Source organism: Orycteropus afer, unplaced genomic scaffold (genome assembly GCF_000298275.1).
Source record: "Orycteropus afer afer isolate SDZICR_OR568_19922 unplaced genomic scaffold, OryAfe1.0 scaffold00033, whole genome shotgun sequence".
Classification (NCBI taxonomy): Eukaryota; Metazoa; Chordata; class Mammalia; order Tubulidentata; family Orycteropodidae; genus Orycteropus; species Orycteropus afer.
In genome coordinates this window covers 11,074,287-11,093,259 of record NW_006921620.1, presented here as the reverse complement: position 1 = coordinate 11,093,259, position 18,973 = coordinate 11,074,287, and the positions used below count along the sequence as shown (strand labels likewise).

At 37.7% G+C, this 18,973-nt stretch overlaps 1 protein-coding gene across 1 annotated transcript in view; it reads left to right on the top strand.

Annotated features, from left to right (window-relative positions):
* Positions 1-18,973, top strand: part of DPYD (dihydropyrimidine dehydrogenase) — a 1,117,863-nt gene that overhangs the window by 437,679 nt on the left and 661,211 nt on the right. Inside the window, exon 10 of the mRNA XM_007936128.1 lies at positions 15,064-15,274. Coding sequence (XP_007934319.1) covers positions 15,064-15,274 — 211 coding nt within the window. The remainder of the gene's footprint in view (positions 1-15,063; positions 15,275-18,973) is intronic.

The window sequence follows — 18,973 nt, the reverse complement described above, 5'->3', positions numbered from 1 at the left end:
CTATCAATCTATCTATCATCTGTGTATCTTATATCTATCTATAATTGTCTGCAGCTTAGTTCCCAGATGGTTTTCAGAATTCTTTGAGGAAGAAAATATAGAACAATATAAAGTTCTCTTAACTTTTAGCAATGAACATGAATTATTGCAGAGCAGTTACATTTACCATTGAATTATTTGAGACTATGCATATTTTATGGTTAATAACCAAGGACAATATAATTGAATCCAGTAATGTTTTCATCTGTAAAGCTAGTAGATACCACAGAATAGATTTTGCATATCCCATTTCTCTAATGTTATGGTTCTCAAACCTTAGTGTGTATTATAATCACCTAGAGGAATTCTGAGGGAATCCTGGTAGAGCAGAAGTTAAGCTCTCAGCTGATAACTAAAAGGTTAGCTGTTCGAACCCACCAGCTGCTCCACAGGAGAAAGATGTGACATTCTGCTTCCTTAAAAATTACAGCCCTGAAAATCCAATAGGGTGGTTCTACTCTGTCCTATTTGGTCACCATGAGTTAGAGTAAACTCAGTGGTGATGAATTTTGTTTGTTTTCATTACAAGACTTCTTAAAGAAAGATGGGTGGGCCCCAGCTCCAAAGTTTCTGATTCAGTTGATCTGGGGTAGGCCTGAGAATTTGCATTTTCAGTAAGTTCCCAGGTGATATTGAGGCTGCTGGTCAACTACTCTCATGTGTCATCAACATAATTTCTAGCTGTCAAATTAGAGCCACAGCAGTGTGATGTGTGGGGGCACTTTCCATCTTAGTTAAGAAAGCATTAATGCTAAAGAATGTAGGTTTGATGAAGCAAAGATATGGAGGCATCATCAGCATACTGATGTAATTCTGATTCCAAATGTCTTTCAGTCTCCCTTGTGGCCTCACACACATGCTAAATAGGATGCTACTGACAAACTAGTGCTTCTCAGCCCTGGATCCTTAGGGAAACCAGCCAATCACTCAGCACTATCCTCTAAGAAGATGAGGGAAAAATCTGTTAATAATTCCCTCCAGTACTTTCTGCAAGCTTAAATTGGTGAGATTAAATTTCACAGGATAACAGAATCCCCCAAAATGCTGGTATTAAAAGCTGTTGACAGATCAGATAGAACTGCAAGAATGCTTTAGGCAGTTGGGAATCCCTAAAAGGAGGCATGAAGGTCAGAACTCAACAGACCCGTTGGAGTATATAAATATAAAGAATAAGATTGAGGAAGGACTTTGGTGGAAGGTATGGTACAAATTATTATAATAGCACAATCCTACATGTGAGGAATTTTTAAAACATCTGTTGTTCACATAGTCAATTTTCCAGTGGCATCAAAACATGACAGATCCTTAATTCAAATATATTTTAAATAGTATCTCTTTGCTAATCTCTAGTATCTCTTGAAGAAGCCCTGGTGGCACAAGGGTTAAGTGCTCAGCTGCTAACTGAAGGTCAGAAGTTTGAATGCCCCCAGTGGTTCCATGGGAGAAAAGACCTAGTGATCTGCTCCCGCAAAGATTATAGCCTAGGAAACCCTATGGGGCAGTTCTACTTTGTCCTGTAGGGTTGCTGTGAGTCGGAATTGTTGCAGCAGCAACAGTATTATTTTTAACAAGTACCAGATCATCTGGTCTGTTAGTTGAAAAATTTCTTTATCTGTGACACCTATTCTGAAATAATATATCTTAATATGGAAAAAAGTGCCTTTTTGATGAGTCCTTCAGTCACCACTGAGAGTATCCCTTAATAGGTCATTCAGGTGGCTTGACCAATAGACCTCTTCTCAGATGTTTTTAATATCAAATGATCATTTTATGGCTACATCTTTAGATACTTTTACCATCCAAATATTGCTGGCTAAATGTGTTTTTCTGCATGTAACTAGTGTTTTCTAGTTTTCATTTAATTACTAGAAATATTAACCTGGGACTATTTTTAAAAAATAATCTCTGTAAACTAACACATTTAATTTTACTTAGTCTGGGTAATGCTTATAGCAGCTCTTCAACATTTGGCACCTGCACATCATTTGATTTGGTGTTTGTCATGGAAAGTAATCAGAGACCTGTTACCCTGATTGGTGATAGGAAGGTACTCAAATGCAAGGAAATAAACACTCACGGTTGCCCCAGGTACACAAAGTTAATTTATGGTAGTTAGGGACCTCTCTGGAAGCAAAATATTAAATGCACCTTTAGTGTTTTATGATGACATGGGAATGGCATTCCACAGATCTATACATGTTTATATTTTGAAAAGCTGAAAATTCAGTACAACAGGAGAAAATGGAAGGAAGAGTAAAAAAGACAGTAACTGAAAGTTGGAGCACTTGGTTCTGGGTTATATATTCTAACCTTCTTTCTACCCACCTATAAAATTTCTGTTGTGTATTGTTTATTAAGATTTCTTAAACTGCCCAAATTCTGTGTTTTTTGAATGTTAAAAGAGAATAATATATGATTGTTAAGGAATCTGGTTGTTGTTGTTGTTGTTATGTGCCGTCGAGTCGGACCCGACTCATAGCGACCCCTCCCCTCGGTTTCCGAGGCAGTGTCACTACAGAAGTAGATTGCCCCATCTTCCTTCCGAGGAGTGGCAGGTGGATTTGAACCGCCAACCTTCTGGTTAGCAGTCAAGTGCCTTAGCCACTATGCTACCAGAGCTCAATATGGTTAGGAAAGTTATATTTCTTCATGGAATGACAGAAACTCTGTAGTGAAAATTTTGGCAATATCTATACACATTACATTTGAAACAGGTTGTAATTAATGTATCCACAGTCAGTTGTTGAGGCAAAATCTGTTGTATTAAAGAAATGGATATCAAAGAATCTGACAAGTGAAGTTGTCAGAATTCAACACTACATGTGATAATTCAGATAGTGAGTTAAAAAAAAAAGAAAAAAAAAAAAAAGAAAAACTATAAATAGCCAAGAACCAACAAAAGCCTATACCCATTCAAGAATATATGTTTTTAAAGTATAATTATATTCAAAAAGTCTAAGGGAGTTGTTATATTATGGAAACTTGAAATATCTATAGAGCTAAACACTATATACCTTTTAAAAGGTTACCAATTTTTCATATATATTATGTATATATGTGAGTGCCTGTGTGTGTACATATGTGCATTTCTATATATATAGATATAGGTATAACCCACTGCCATCGGGAAGCTCTGGTGGCATTGTGCTTAAGGCATTTGATTGTTAACCAGAAGGCCGGTGGTTCAAACCCACTAGCCACTCCTCAGAAGGAAGGTTGGGCAATCTACTTCCGTAGTGATACTGACTGCATGGCAGTGAGTTTGGTTTGGTTTCACTGCCATCGAGTCAGTCCAACTCAGAATGACCCCCATTGGGTTTCCAAGGCTGTATGTAAATCTTTATAAAAGTAGCTTGCCGCATCTCCCTCCTGCGGAGTGGCTTTTGAGTTTGAATCACCGACCTTCTGATTCACAGCCAAATGCCTTACCCACTATGCTATCAGATCTCCTTCAGATATAGATATATACACATACATAAATATATTCATAGTCTGCCAAAGGGGCAGGGAGGCCACATCTTCTGACCTCCTCTAACTCCACAAGAGGAAGACAGAATCACCATCAATAGTCCAAGGCCTCTGTCCAGCCCTTTCACCAATCCTGACACCAACCATTCCTCCCGCAACACCCACCACCTCTCTGCTGGGTTCAATAATTTGCTACAGTGGCCACACAGAACTCATAGATTATGGGGTTTATTAAAGAAGCAGCAGGCTACAATTCAAGTTCAGAAATGCACTCAGTCTCTTGCAGCTGGCCATCTCACTTAGCAGCCAGCAGTCTCTCTCTCAGCAGCACGTGTCTCTCGCATCTCTCTCCCAGCAGTGCATGTCTCTTGGTGTCTCTCTCCCAACAGTGAGTGTCTCTCGGTGTCTCTCTCCCAGTAGTGTGTGTCTCTCAGTGTCTCTCTCCCAGCAGTGCATGTCTCTCACGTCTCTCTCTCAGCAATGCATGTCTTTCATATCTCTTACCTGGCAGTGAGAGATCCCTTGTGCCTCTAGGAGGGCTCCTTTTGAGCCTGGCAAAGTGGCCAAACTAACCAGTCCCAACATCAGAATTCTATACACCTGAGAGAGAGAACTTCCTAGAAGATTGTTTCATGCCATGCAACAGAAATATCTCAGGTGGATAACTTTTAACAATTAGGATCTACTCAGTTGCTTATGGAAAATTCCACCACAGAGTTTACAAAGACTTATGTCTAGAAAAGCCACACTATATAATTTACAACACCGCATAGTCACAAATTAATTTTCTATGAGCAGTTAAAATTAGTATATCATTGTCAAGCCTTGTTAAATATCCATAAGTTAGTATTAAAAAACAAAACCAAATCCACTGACATGGAGTCAATTCTGATTCATCGCAACCCCCATAGGGTTTCTAAGGCTGTGATTCTTTACAGAAGCAGATTGCCTCATCTTTCTCCCACAGAGCAGCTTGTTGTTGTTGTTGTGTGCCGTCGAGTCGGCTCCGACCCATAGCGACCCCTCCTTGGGTTGCTGGGCAGTATCACTACGGAAGTAGATTGCCCAACCTTCCTTCCAAGGAGTGACTGGTGGGTTTGAACTGCCAGCCTTCTGGTTAGCAGTAAAATGCCTTAGGCACTTTTTGGTTAGCAGCCCAATGCCTTAATCACAGTGCCACCCATTAATAGGATGCCATTCAGCATTCCAATGTCTTCTCTTGTACTAGAAAATTAAAATTAAAAAAATTAATTGATATATATAATTTATAAAATACACAGGTTGGTCAAGCATGCCATTCAAAAACAAAAATAAATGAAAAACACATGAATTGATGTAAATACAGATTTACTATTCTTTTTAGAAGTGACTTTTTTTTTTCTTTTGAAATGGTAAACTCATCCTACAAAGTTTCAAAATTCCATTTTTTATTAGAAGCTTCCCTTGATTCCCTCCTAAATTGATCTCTTCCTTCTCTGTATGTGCATGTATTTATGTGTGTGTGTGTGTGTGTGTACATAAATACATCTTAAATTACTTTGATAACCATGAAATAAGTAATTATGTCTTTTTAAATTTAAATGTTAATAATTACCATATTATCACATAGGTTTTAAAAAAAGTTAATAAACCATGGTCTTCAGTTTCTTAAAAGATAGCTAACAAGAATAAAAAAGCAAAAATAGAAAAATAACTAAGCATTGTATAAAAATAAAAATTAAAAAATATATGTAACAGAATCAGAGTATTAGCAGGTTGAAAAACAACACAGAAGATCCTAATTTGCACAGATTTGTCTAAAGGGGCATCTCAAGATTGAAGTGGGTACTGCAGAGGCATCAAGTTATGAAGAAGGTTGTTTTGCAAGATCCAGCAACAGCTAGGCATGCTTGACTGTAGCACAGCTAAGATGAGGGATAATAAGAGCTAGTTAAATTTAAGAAAATGGCATGTCAATCATAAATGAGTAATATTTAAAAATATTCTTTTCTTGTTAGAAGAGATGTATTTTATGATAGCTGTGCAGAGGCATTGAGCCTGTAAGTCATCCCAGGCCCTTCCGGTTGTTACAGCTCAGTAGTGACACAATAAAATTAGTAAATTCTGGTCAATGGAACTACATTTATATAATGTGGAGTACAACTCTAAGATGGGGATATGATTATTTACACTCGAGATTCTTTGATTTTAAAAAGATGGATGTGAAAAGACCATGAAGGAAGTCTGTAACATCTTAGCAGATGCTAAAAGAAGGGCCTTTGGCTTGTGGCTTAAGCAAACTTGATTGCCTGCGTGAAAGAATAATTACAAAATTAGCCTGTGTATTCCAGAGAGCAATAAGCATATCAAAATTGTTGTGCACTCTACCACTCACTGTGAACTGTATAAATAAAAAATTACAAAATATTTTCAAGAATGTTGTTGTTGCTGTTGTTGTGTGCCGTCGAGTCGGACCCGACTCATAGCGACCCCTCCTTGGGTTTCTGAGGCAGTATCACTACGGAAGTAGATTGCCCCATCTTCCTTCCAAGGAGTGGCTGGTGGGTTTGAACTGCCAGCCTTCTGGTTAGCAGTCATCTGAGATCAAATGTGAATGGGTAAATTTTGCTGCCTCTTTCTGGAACTCCATTATCCTTCTTCATCTTTTTGATAACCAAATTAACCAGAAGATTGAGTTGTGAAATTAGACTCACGTGAATTAGAGATCTCACTTTGTATCGAGATTTATTACTAATTTCAATGATACAAATAAATGCAAAATATCAAGTAAGAAAAGTGATAACTATATAGCTTGCCAGTCACTTATTGTTGCATTTAAAAAGAAAAAAAAAAAAAAAAAAAAACACTACCGTGGAGTCAGGTCTGACTTATAGAGACCCCTCCTTGGGTTTCCAAGGCAGTATCACTATGGAAATAAATAGCCCAACCTTTCCTTCTGAGGAGTGGCTGGTGTGTTTGAACAGTTAGCACAGTTCAAACAGTTTGAACTGGTTAGCAGTCAAATGCCTTAGGCACTATGCCACCAGAGCTCCCTTGTTGCATTGAGGTGTGTTTTAATCCAGACTAATATATGAAGGCTCTAATTTCTGTGAATAGCTCCATCACTTATAAAAGGAACCTCATTCAGCTAAGAAACATCTCCACTTTATACTCACATAGCTTATGTGATTCTTTCCTGGGAGTCATGCTTCATAAACCCGTAGTTTTCTGGTTTGTTTACCATAGCAATCCTAGACAGAACATTCCATAGATAAAGACTTGGAACAATCAAAAGTTTTCTTCCCAGTAGCAGGATTACAAGAAGATTTAACAAAGTTAACTTTTTCTTTTTTTCTTTACATATTCCTGCCTACACCTTTACACATTCCCTCCCCAAAGAATTACTGGCCAGCTGCTAACTATTTCTTTTCCAGTAACTAATTCCTACTTGCCCTTTAACATTAGTTTATATCTTTTCCAGGCTGGTCTTTATGAATGAATGACACTTTTCCTGTGCAGTTATGAATGTTTATTTTTATACATAATTTTATACTGATGAAATGAAAGAGAACTGGCCAGGATTGTCTCTGACTACAAATAACATAAATAACATTTCCTAGGGCTTTTTGTTTGTACAGAATCTATAACTTGTTAAATGTCTAGCTATTAAAGGATAATCTTTACAAAGTATATTGTTTCTTCATAGTGCTTTTAAAACTTTGACATATTAGAAATTATTCCAGAATTTAATGTATGCTGGTTTTGAGTTCTGCTCATTATAGTTTATAACCTATGCTCACTTTCCCTATATGCAATCTAAAAATGAGTTGATATCATCCTTTTAATTATAGTAAATTAAGTTGTTTCATAATTTCCACAGTATGATGCCTGTAATATTAATCAGACCAAATCATCACATTACATAAAGTTAATCATTAAAATGATGATCATTATTGCATGTTATAGTGTGCTATTTTTATTTCACTCAGGATCAACCACATCCCTTTCCTGGATATGGAGGTGAAAATCAAAGCTAACAAGAATTTTTTTTTCACTCCCCTCATATCGTATGAGAAGACAGTGACAATTCAATTTATTGAACCTCAAAAATGGAAACTTATAGCTGCTTACTCCTTTATTCCTTTGAGTAATTATTGGTAGATTTAGGGACAAGAAAGGCTTACATGTTTGTTTAATGTACCAATTGTCCTAATGAGAACAGTATCCATCAACAGATAAACATTTATACCATGAACAGAAGTATTCATACACAAAACTCACAGAGTGGCTGATCATTAGTGATCATTAATGAACATTAGGTATTGAAAGCACTAACATGATATATGTGAATTATTTATAACAGAAGGTTGTCTAATTTTGACAATAAAATATTAAAACCCATTGCATGAGGTGAGACCACTGGTCAATCACATCCATCTTTTTCTGATCACAGCTTAACTGACAATTGAAACTCAGTGCCTTTGAGTTGATCTGACTCATAGCGACTCTATAGGACAGAGTAGACTTCCTTCATAGGGTTTCCATGGCTGTAAATCTTTAGGGAAGAAGAAGGCCTCATTTTTCTCCCTCAGAGATCTGGTGGGTTCCAATTTGCAGACCTTTCAGTTAACAGCTGAGTGCTTTAACCACTACACCACCAAGGCTCTTCACCATGGGACACTAGTTTTGTGAAGTTCACTGCCTAATGAATTTACTTCGATTTTCAAATTCTATTTTAATTTTTCACTTTTATATCTTGAGATAATACGTTCCACGTCATTACTATCCACTTTGTGAAATAGTGCTCCTTATTCCTTCTTTTGATTCAAGGGGTCTCATTGCCTCTTTTACAATGTTGGGCTTTCAGTCTATCCCTTGGTTCCTGTATTTTGTGACTTTGTGGAACCTCAAAACATACTCACTTGACTGAAAAACTTGAATCTCCTCTGCTGACTGAGGCAATTTATTCATCCATCCCCTTGACCTTTAGTTTGCTTTTGAGTACATCTATTCCTGTTCCAAGGTTCAGCAACTAAAACCATACAAAGTCTCATCCTTTTCAAATACTATAATTGCTGCCCTTGGGCATAATGAAAACCACATATGAATTAGTTTCAGCCCAATCAGGACATTAGCTAAGATCTGTCAATCCTTAATTCTTGGGTTTGGTTTCTTTGAGCCTCAGTTTCTCTTCTGTAAGGAGGAAGTAATACTACTTTCTGCAAGCCTAGGGCTGGGTGTTGAATCTGTAAATCATGGTAAAGCTTATTGGGCTGTTGGCTTTAAAAGGCAGAACAGGGAGAAAAAGTTGGTTTGGAGCTAAATACATATGTGATACATGTACATATACATGCACGTATATATCATATATCTCATATATGTTGTTGTTGTTGTTGTTAAGTGCCGTCAAGTCGTTTCCGACTCATAGCGACCCCATGCACAGCAGAACAAAACATTGCCCGATCCTGCACCAACCCCACAATCCCTGCTATACTTGAGCCCATCATTGCAGCCACCATATCAATCCATCTCGTTGAAGGCCTTCCCCTCTTTCGTCCACCACCCTACAAAGCATGACATCCTTCTCCAGGGAATGGTCCCTTCTTACAACATGACCAAAGTAGATGAGACGAAGTCTGGCCATTCTTGCTTCCAAGGAGCATTCTGGCTGTACTTCCTCCAGGACAGACTTGTTAGTTCTTTTAGCAGTCCATGGTACTTTCAGCATTCTTCGCCAGCACCACAACTCAAAAGCTTCAACTCTTTTTCGGTCTTCCTTATTCATTGTCCAGCTCTCACATGCATATGAGGCGATTGGAAATATCAAGGCTTGTGTCATATATGTGGATAATAATAACTAATGTATAGGTTCAAAACACATCTGTGTGAGGATTAAAATGACTTAGATGTAAAGCACTGTTTTAGTTTCTGAGTGCTGCTATACCAGAAATACCTCAGTTGCCTGGCTTTAACAAGCAGCAATTTATTCTCTCACAGTTTAGGAGGTAGAAGTTTGAATTCAGAGCACCATATCTAGGGGAAGGCTTTTTTCTGTCTGTCACCCCTGGGAAAGAGTCCTTGTCTTTCTTCAACTTCTAATTCTCTCCTGCCTGGAAATCTCCATGTGTCCTGGAGTCCCCTCTGTGCTTGCTCCTCTCCTGATCTGCACCTTTTATATTGCAAAAGTTACTGGCTTAATACACACCCGACACTGACATGGCTCATTAACATAATAAAGAAAACCCATTTGCAAGTGGGATTACACCTACATGTAATAATTAAAAAAACAAACTCACTGCCATAGAGTTGATTCCGACTCATAGTGACCCCCTTTGGGTTTCTGAGGTAGTAAATCTTTACGGAAGTAGATTGCCCAGTCTTCCTTCCACAGAGTGGCTGTAGGGGTTGTAGTTACAACATGTATTTTTGGTGGACACAGTTGAATTCATAACAAGCACTTAGAAGTATGTAAATGTTATTAAAATTGTTATTACTACCTTCCAAAACCAAACTCACTGGTGTGGAGTCGGATCCGACTCCTAGTGACCCCTCCTTGGGTTTCTGAGGCAGTATCACTACGGAAGTAGATTGCCCAACCTTCCTTCCGAGGCGACAGATTTCTTAAATACTGAAAGTAAATCCCTAACTAAAAAAAAACTCGCTGCCATTGAGTCAATTGGACTCATAGTGAGCCCTCCTTGTGTTTCTGAGGTGGTGTCTCTATGGAGGTAGATTGCCCTATCTTCCTTCCCAGGAGTGGCTGGTGGGTTCAACACAAGCCTTCTGGTTCGCAGTCAAATGCCTTAGGCACTACACCACTAGAGCTCCTAATCCCTGACTAGTCCATGAATAATTCAAAAACATTTCATTTGCAATATGACTTCACTTACCCTGTATTCTCATTTTTCCTAATATTTCTCTTATTTTCAAGCTATTTTTTTTATCATCTCAGTTCCATTTTTTCTCCAATATCATATGAATACTTCCCAAATATGTGTGTGTATACAAACACATACACACACACATATATGTTCAAATGACATCTTCTTATGTCTCCTTCTATTGTGGAATGGCAAGTCTAGCTATATAATAGCAAAATAGCAAGACATGGTGTGATTTATGCCATGTCTGCCCAATGACCTAATCCTATATATTTGAGAGAGTGAAGAGCAACACTAAAATTTCAAAAGTAGAAATTCAGATCCATACCATCTGAGTTCTGTGCTAGGTAGTTGAGGAGAATACCTAAATGTGAGTTTGTGAGTTACCAACAATGGTGCATATGGAAAATTATGATGAGCTGAGGGTATGTTAGACACATTTTTTTTCTAAACGTTTATATGGTACATGATTTTAGGCTTTCAAAAGTCAAATCCATGGTGATTCATCAGCTATGAAAGAATATGTAAAGCATACTCAGGCATTAAATTATTGGTGTTTTCTATTTTAAATTCTTAAAAGTCTGATTTGTTAGTAGTGTCCACTTGCTGTTTCTAAATTTAATTATATTTGCCAAAAAGGATAAGAGATTATCTGTGTATAATGATAAATACTGCTTAAGTGTTAACAAGCAAGAAAAGCAGAATGGGGCAGAACAGACCTAAATACATCAGTGAGATATTCTGCCCTCCATATAAATACACATCATGTATTGATTTATTCTCACCATAAACATTTGGCATTGTTATTCAATCAAGTTTGGCATTATCATTAAAATTTAGCATCACTTGACATTTTTGAAACACAACAAACTGCTTTCTATTGATGGATTATAAGGTGCTACATTACATAAGGGAGCTCTGGTAGCATAGTGGCTAAGACACTTGCCTGCTAACCAGACGGCTGGTGGTTCAAACCCACCAGCCACTCCTCGGAAGGAAGGTTGGGCAATCCTACTTCTGTAGTGATACTGCCTTGGAAACCCAAGGAGGGGTCGCTATGAGTCGGGTTTGACTCGACGGCACATAACAACAACAACAACATTACGTAAACATGACAAAAGTGATATACAAAACATATCTTACATGCTGAATCCCTATTTAGTAATTTGACTTACTTAAAGAATAGTTTGCCCTCCGTAAATCAGACTTTCATTTTGTAGAAAACTAAAGAGGAGTCTAAGGTTTGTTTTAGGCCTTTCCTTATTTTGACTTTTGTTTTTGGCACACCTCTCTGTTGAAATCACAACCTCATTGCTAAGTGATACTGAAAACTGAAGAATGCTTGGGAAAAAAGGTAAATTCAAAGAACAGCAACTACAAATAAATAGTGTTTATTTGCACCTTCTATATGTTAAGTTAGGAGCTCTGGTGTCATAGTGCCCAAGGCACTTGACTGCTAACCAGAAGGCTGATGGTTCAAACTCACCAGCCACTCCTCGGAAGGAAGATGGGGCAATGTACTTCTGTAGTGATACTGCCTCGGAAACCCAAGGAGGGGTCGCTATGAGTCGGAAACGACAGCACATAACAACAACAACAACAACATATGTTAAGTTCTGCTTTAGATTTTTGGCATTTTTTGAATTGCCTCGCTATCTTCTTCCCAAAAAGAGCCAGTGCAAATCCAGTGGATCACAGTGATTCCACCCATTGTGCCTGGGTTTCCTGAGTGGGAGGCTGACGTGATGGCAGCTAATAACAACAGCATCCCCATTTTATATATGAGGAGCCTATCCCAAATCAGCAGCAGCAGGAGGAAAAACAAAAACAAAAACAAAAACACCCAAACTCATTGCCATCAAGTCCCTTCCAACTCGTAGTGACCCCCATTGGGTTTCCAAGGCTGTAAATTTTTACAGAAGCAAAATGCCTCATCTTTTTTCTGCAGAGCAGCTGGTAGGTTTGAACCGTCGCCCTTTTGGTTAGCAGCCAAATGCTTTAACCAGTACACCACCTGTTCTTTTTGTCATTACTGTCCCTTTAGGGAGTCATTTTAAATACTTTTCCTAATACCACTCCCTTGTAATTTTAATAATACATATATTCTATGTATCTGTTTATGTACTATATCTATTTATGTACTGTGGCTCTTTGGCAAACCATAAATCATTACATTATCTAAGATCTTTCCTCCCCAAGAAGTTTAACACTCCCCCTTCCACCTCAGTTGGGAAAAGATACTATTCCTTTTGAAAACACATGGTTCAGACCAACCAAATTTAGAGGCAGTCAGCCAAAGTCTCACATGATGGTGGTTCACAAAATGTTGTCCCTGTTCCAGCAGCGTAGCATCACCTGGGGATTTGTTAGAAAGTCCTTGGGTCCCACATCAAGCAATGTGGAATTAGCAGCTCTGAAGGTGAGCTCATGCAGACTGTGTTGTAACAAGCCCTACTGATGATTCTGATGCATGCCACAGTTAAGAATAAAATGCAGAGAAATATGTCCATGGCTTGCTTATGACATTGAAAAAATTACTTTATATCTCAGGTTTTTCACCTTGGTGTAGCCATGTGTTTGAAAACTCATATTTACAATAGCTGTACATACCCATCTTCTTCAACCCCACTTGTCAGTAGTCCCTACTGAGAATCCATCCTGGCTACCACAGGGGAGGAATGAAACGAGAGCAGACACCCTCACTCTCTTCAGTACGATCAACTTTTTTTACTTTTTTTTTTTTTGTTTTAACTATCTATCTATTTGCCATTTCAACATTTTTTACATGCACATCACAATGACATTAGTTACATTTTATTATGTTACATGCCCATCACCACTGTTTCCAAACTTTTCCATCTCACTTAACAGAAACTCATAAGCAGTGACTCCCTCTTTTCACCTTCCCTCCCATACGTGGTAATCACTAACAAACTTGTCCTCTATATTGTTGTTAACTTCCATGTAGTAGGCCTGTCTGACTGCAATTCATGGCGACCCCATGCACCATGACACGAAGCACTGCCCGGTCCTGCACCATCCCATGATTGGTTTAGACCATTGTGATCCATTGGGTTTTCTTTGGCTGATTTTCAGAAGTAGATCACAAGACCTTTCTTCCTAGTCTGTCTTCGACAAGAAGTTCTGCTGAAACCTGTTTTCTCCATATTCGTCTATACTATATATTTAATAAAAGTGGAATCTTAACAATAGTTGCCCTTTTTTGACTCACTTTTTTTTTAACCCATGTAATATTTTCAAGGTTCTTCCATGCGCAACATTGATCAGGACTTCATTTCTCTTTGTTGTTGTTGTTGTTATGTGCCGTCGAGTCGACCCGACTCATAGCGACCCCTCCTTGGGTTTCCGAGGCAGTATCACTACGGAAGTAGGATTGGCCCAACCTTCCTTCCGAGGTTCCATTGTAAGCATATACTACATTTTGTTTATTCATTCATCTGTTGATGGACATTTTGGTTGCCACCACCTTTTGGCTATTGTGAATAGTGCTGCAGTGATTATTGTTGTGCAAAATCTCTGTTTTCCTGCTTTCACTTCTTTTGAGTATATATCTAGGAGTGGAATTGCTGAATCATATGGTAATTCTGTGTTTACTATTTAGAGGAACCTCTTAAATATTTTCAGTAGTTGGCTGCACAGTTTTACATTCCCATCAGCAATGAATGAGCAATACAATTTCTCCACATCCTTGCCAATGCTTGTTTTTATTCCCCTGTTGTTTTGATCATAGCTGTCCTACTGGGGTGCAATCATATGTCATTGTGGCTTTCTGGGCAATCTACTTCCGTAGAGCTACTGCCTCAGAAACCCAAGGGTCACTATGAGTCAGAACCGACTCTATGGCAATGAGTCAGTGAGAATGACATTTTTGCATTTTAAAAAAGAATACTCAGCATACTAGTCTGAGGTATTTACATTAGGATTACATTGACAAAGGTATTCCCAAAGTCAGTGACTGGAAAAATCGGCACCCCATTATTAGTATTAAAACAAACAAAAGCCAGGGCTTCTGGACTTTATGAAGGAATGAATTATGTAAGAGATGTGGAAGGGCTGAGAATTTCTGAGGAGGAACGTACTTATTTCTCGTTCTTAAAATTTTATTTACAATACTTGCTTCTGTGCTTTTACAAAAAGAAGAATACTTTTTTCTTTTTTTAATTTCTTAGTTCCACAGAGTTTCTCTAGCTTTCTTTTCTCCTACTTCCCATTCTAATTGTGTACTAGCACAGATTGGCTCGCCCACTTTATTGACTTTTTTCCAGCTTAAATATATGCAGCCAAGTAATAAACAGATGTATTTATTTTCATATATGGCATGATCCAAAAGATAACTTCAATTTACAGAAATGAGAGCATAAAAAGATGAGACTACTGTAGCCCCAAACCGCAACAAATCTGAACTAACTACGGGACATGAAATGCCTTGAAAAACTTGAGAAATATCTTGTGATGCCATGATTATAAACTTCCTCATCACAGCTCCAATCTTCAAGACCCCCCTATGCCCATGATTTAGAGAATGTAAATAGCTAATAACTGAATCTCAGCTTTGGTAAAAGAAAAATCTTTATGTTGATCTAAGCGTCATAAGTTGTAGTATGTATAATTGAGTTAAAAATCAAATACTATCTGGAAAAGAAACAAGTTTTTTTCCTGTTCTTTTTTGTTTTAGATGGAGCTTGCTAAGGAAGAAAAGTGTGAATTCATGCCTTTTCTTTCCCCGCGGAAGGTTATAGTAAAAGGTGGGAGAATTGTTGCTATGCAGTTTGTTCGGACAGAGCAAGATGAAACTGGAACATGGACTGAAGATGAAGATCAGATAGTCCAACTTAAAGCTGATGTGGTCATCAGTGCCTTTGGTTCAGTGCTGAGTGATCCTAAAGGTAGAGTGCCTGGAAGCTGAAATGTGTTATGCAATTGTCTTATTTTAATGCCATAATAGTTTCCAGCTTTCAGGGATTGTTTTTCACTTTAACATCAATTTCTGTCTTCTAGTATGGAATGCAAGCAATCTTTATTTAAAAAGGCTTAAGATTGATATTTAATGCCTATGCAGAATTATTTTTAAAGTGGTGAGAATTGAAAAGAATATCAGTCTCTTTTTTCAAGTTGATAATCAAAATATGTAGTCTATTTTAAAATAGTGGTGCATTGTTTCCAATATATATTTTTTTCTCCAATTAGAATAGAGCAAGAAAATGTGGCTGAGAAGTTGTAGTAGTCAGTCTTCAATGATTCAGACTGATAAAGATCTAATGAGTAGGGAAAAATATAAGTAATATGTTTTACTATCTCCATTTCAAAACATCATTAAAAATATCAACATTATCAAATTTGAAAGTTTGAGCTCCTGTCATTTATTTGGATGGCATAAATGGACATGCTAAGGAAGAACTTAAAGGCAAAAATGCCTTTAAGAAAAACATAATGGGAGAAGGCAAGGTTTTTTTTATAGCATTTCAATTGAATATTAAGTCAAACAATTAAGACTACTTTGTGCTATACTTTTCACACACAGTGTTTTGTGGGCCATTATAGACAAAATTTGAAGTGGCTTCATTTTGCACATGATGTATCCTTGAATTCACACTAGTAAAATGGCTATCACGTCTCCTGTTTGCTGAGAGGAAAAGAAAAGGCATTTCTCCAAGTCAGAGATTCATTATGAGCAACAATAACAAAGACATCTAAACAATGATTCTTGTCTGTGATTTCCTCCTATATCAATAATTTTATGTCTGAAATGGAAAGGGATATAAGCATACCAACGTGCATTTTTATATAACATATAAGTAAAAAAAATCAGCCAGTCATGAGGCTGTTTTATCTACAGGACATCAAACATCTTGGTATTTGGAAACATCCAGATGTTTAATGTCATCAAGATAAATGTTTTCAAATAGCTGGATGATGGCCTGAATTTGTCACTTTTCATCTAGCTGTTTATATGATATGTAGACACAGTCACAGTGTGGTTTGTTCATTCATTAATTGGGTTCAGGGGGAAAAAAGAGCAATGTGTAAAGAACATTTTATTATCTGAAAAAAAAATCATATTGTTCTTTCTACTCTGCACATCACCAAAAATGGGGTAAAATGTTGAATCATACTTAACTAGTAATTCTGTTGATGACTTAACTATGAAAAAATAGCTTACTCATGTAAATTTACATTACACAACTGACAACCCTGATATTAAGAAAAATGTATATTTTCCTAAGCAAACCTAATTATATGTGACTCAGAAGATGATAGAAAACAGCTTTTGCAATCTGAGATGTGATTTTGGTAGATTTCTCTGCTAGGGGTGTGTGTGTGTGTGAGTGTGTTTGCGTGTGTCTGGGAAGAGTGAGAAGTTTAACAGTATTTAAAATATGAAGTAAAATATTTTTGCTGTTTTAGTGTTTATTAAATAAATATATTCCAGAATTTGTATGTCTAATTCCAGAATTTACTTGTCTCTCTATGTGCTGCCACACATGCATTTAGAGAAGTCAAGAAAAGTTCTTCCCTCCATTTTCTTTTTCTCCCTTTATGATTTAAAATAGCAAACCTCCTGGAAAAATTATTCCTGAATAGCATTACCTGCTTTCCTGTTCCACACCAAAAAACCCCTGTTGCCTTTGATTCTGAGTCATAGCAACCCAATAGGGACTGAGTAGTGCTGCCCCATAGGGTTTCCAAGAGTGTAATCTTTATGAGAGCAGACTGCCACACCTTTCTCCCTTGGAATGGCTGGGGGTTCAGATTGCCAACCTTGCCAGTTAGCAGCTGAGCGCTTAACCACTGCGCCCTCAGGTGTCCTTTCTGCTTTACCAAGGCCCTATTATGTTTATATGAAAAAGGAATTGCTTTCCAAGTGAGAGGGGAGCTGGAAGAGTTGTAATGCTAAAATAGCATCCATGACTGTACTTTGTTGAAATATTCTCAGCACCATTTTTTGAATGAAAAACATAAAGGAAAGAGATGGAAGAAGGGGAATAATTATCTGTTAGAAGGACTTTACCCAAATGGTGCTTAAAATCTCAAAGTAATAATTTGAAATAATAATTTTAATAATTTTAAAATTATTAAAATAAGGAGCTCTGGTGGTGTAGTGCTTAAGGCATCTGACTGCTAACCAGAAGGCTGGTGGTTCAAACCCACCAGCCACTCCTCGGAAGGAAGGTTGGGCAATCAACTTCCGTAGTGATACTGCCTCGGAAACCCAAGGAGGGGTTGCTATGAGTCAGGTCCGACTTGACGGCACATAACAACAACAACAACAACAAAATAATTTAAATAATTTTAAAGTCTGAACAGTTTTATGTGCATGTATGGCCTGATGAAAATCGGTTTATAGAAAGCACTTTGCCCAGTCATGTAAAAAAAGAAGATATTCATGTTCTTCCTCCTCTTAGGAGCTCTGGTGGCATAGTGCCTAAGGCACATGACTGCTAACCAGAAAGCTGGTGGTTCAAACCCACCAGCCACTCCTCAGAAGGAAGACTGGGCAATCTACTTCTGTAGTGATACTGCCTTGGAAACCCAAGGAGGAGTCGCTAGGCTACTCTGAATCTTGTCCCTTCCTGATACTGATGGGCTCTACCTTATTCATCTGCAACCTCTCTAAAACCGTAGAGCTCCATAACCACTTTTATACATCCTTCCTATGAGCCTCACTTACCACAGGCTCCAGTGACCTGTATACCAATGCGTTGACTTCTTTTTAGTCGTTAATCTCTTTTCTGCATTTGACAAAGTTAAATATATTTTCCTGTTTGAAATGCTCTCCTCCAACACACTTAACCTTTCTGACCCTCAGCTTCTTTATCTGCAAAAAACAAGCACAGTAATACCTTCTTTCCCTGCCTTTCATGGCTGTTGTCAGAATTTAAATGAAATAATGTGAAAGTGCTTTGGAAACAAAACTGTAAAACATAATTATTATTTGTGACACTCCATTGTCTTTCTTTTCCCTTTACCTATTACTTTTCAAAGCTATCACTGATTAATTTTCTTCCTTTAGCTTATTAATTCTGTTGTTGTTGTTGTTATGTGCCGTCGAGTCAGACCCAACTCATAGCGACCCCTCCTTGGGTTTCCGAGGCAGTATCACTACGGAAGTAGATTGCCCCATCTTCCTTCCGAGGAGTGGCTGGTGGATTTGAACCACCAGCCTTCTGGTTAGCAGTCAAGTGTCTTAGCCACTATGCTACCAGAGCTCCTTTATTACTTCTAGTACTTTCCAAAGTTCTGACTTTGCCGTTTTCTCTTCTTCATGTATTTTATTCTCTTACTGAGCTGATTATATCTCACTCATTCATTCTTTATTCATCTGTTCATATACATTAATTCCTACAAGGAATATTTGATGAGCTTCTCTGTGTCAGGTAGTGACAAGACTTCTTCTCCCACATTTATGTTCATGCAGGTGACAAACATTTACTGAGTACACAGTGGATATCAGGTGCCAAATTCTATTCTGGAAAGTACAATGATAAATGAAATGTTCCTTGCACTTAAAAACCTCACCAACTAGGAGTGGAGGCAGAACTATATATAAAAAAATTATTGCAAAGTGAAGACTCCATTAAGAGAGA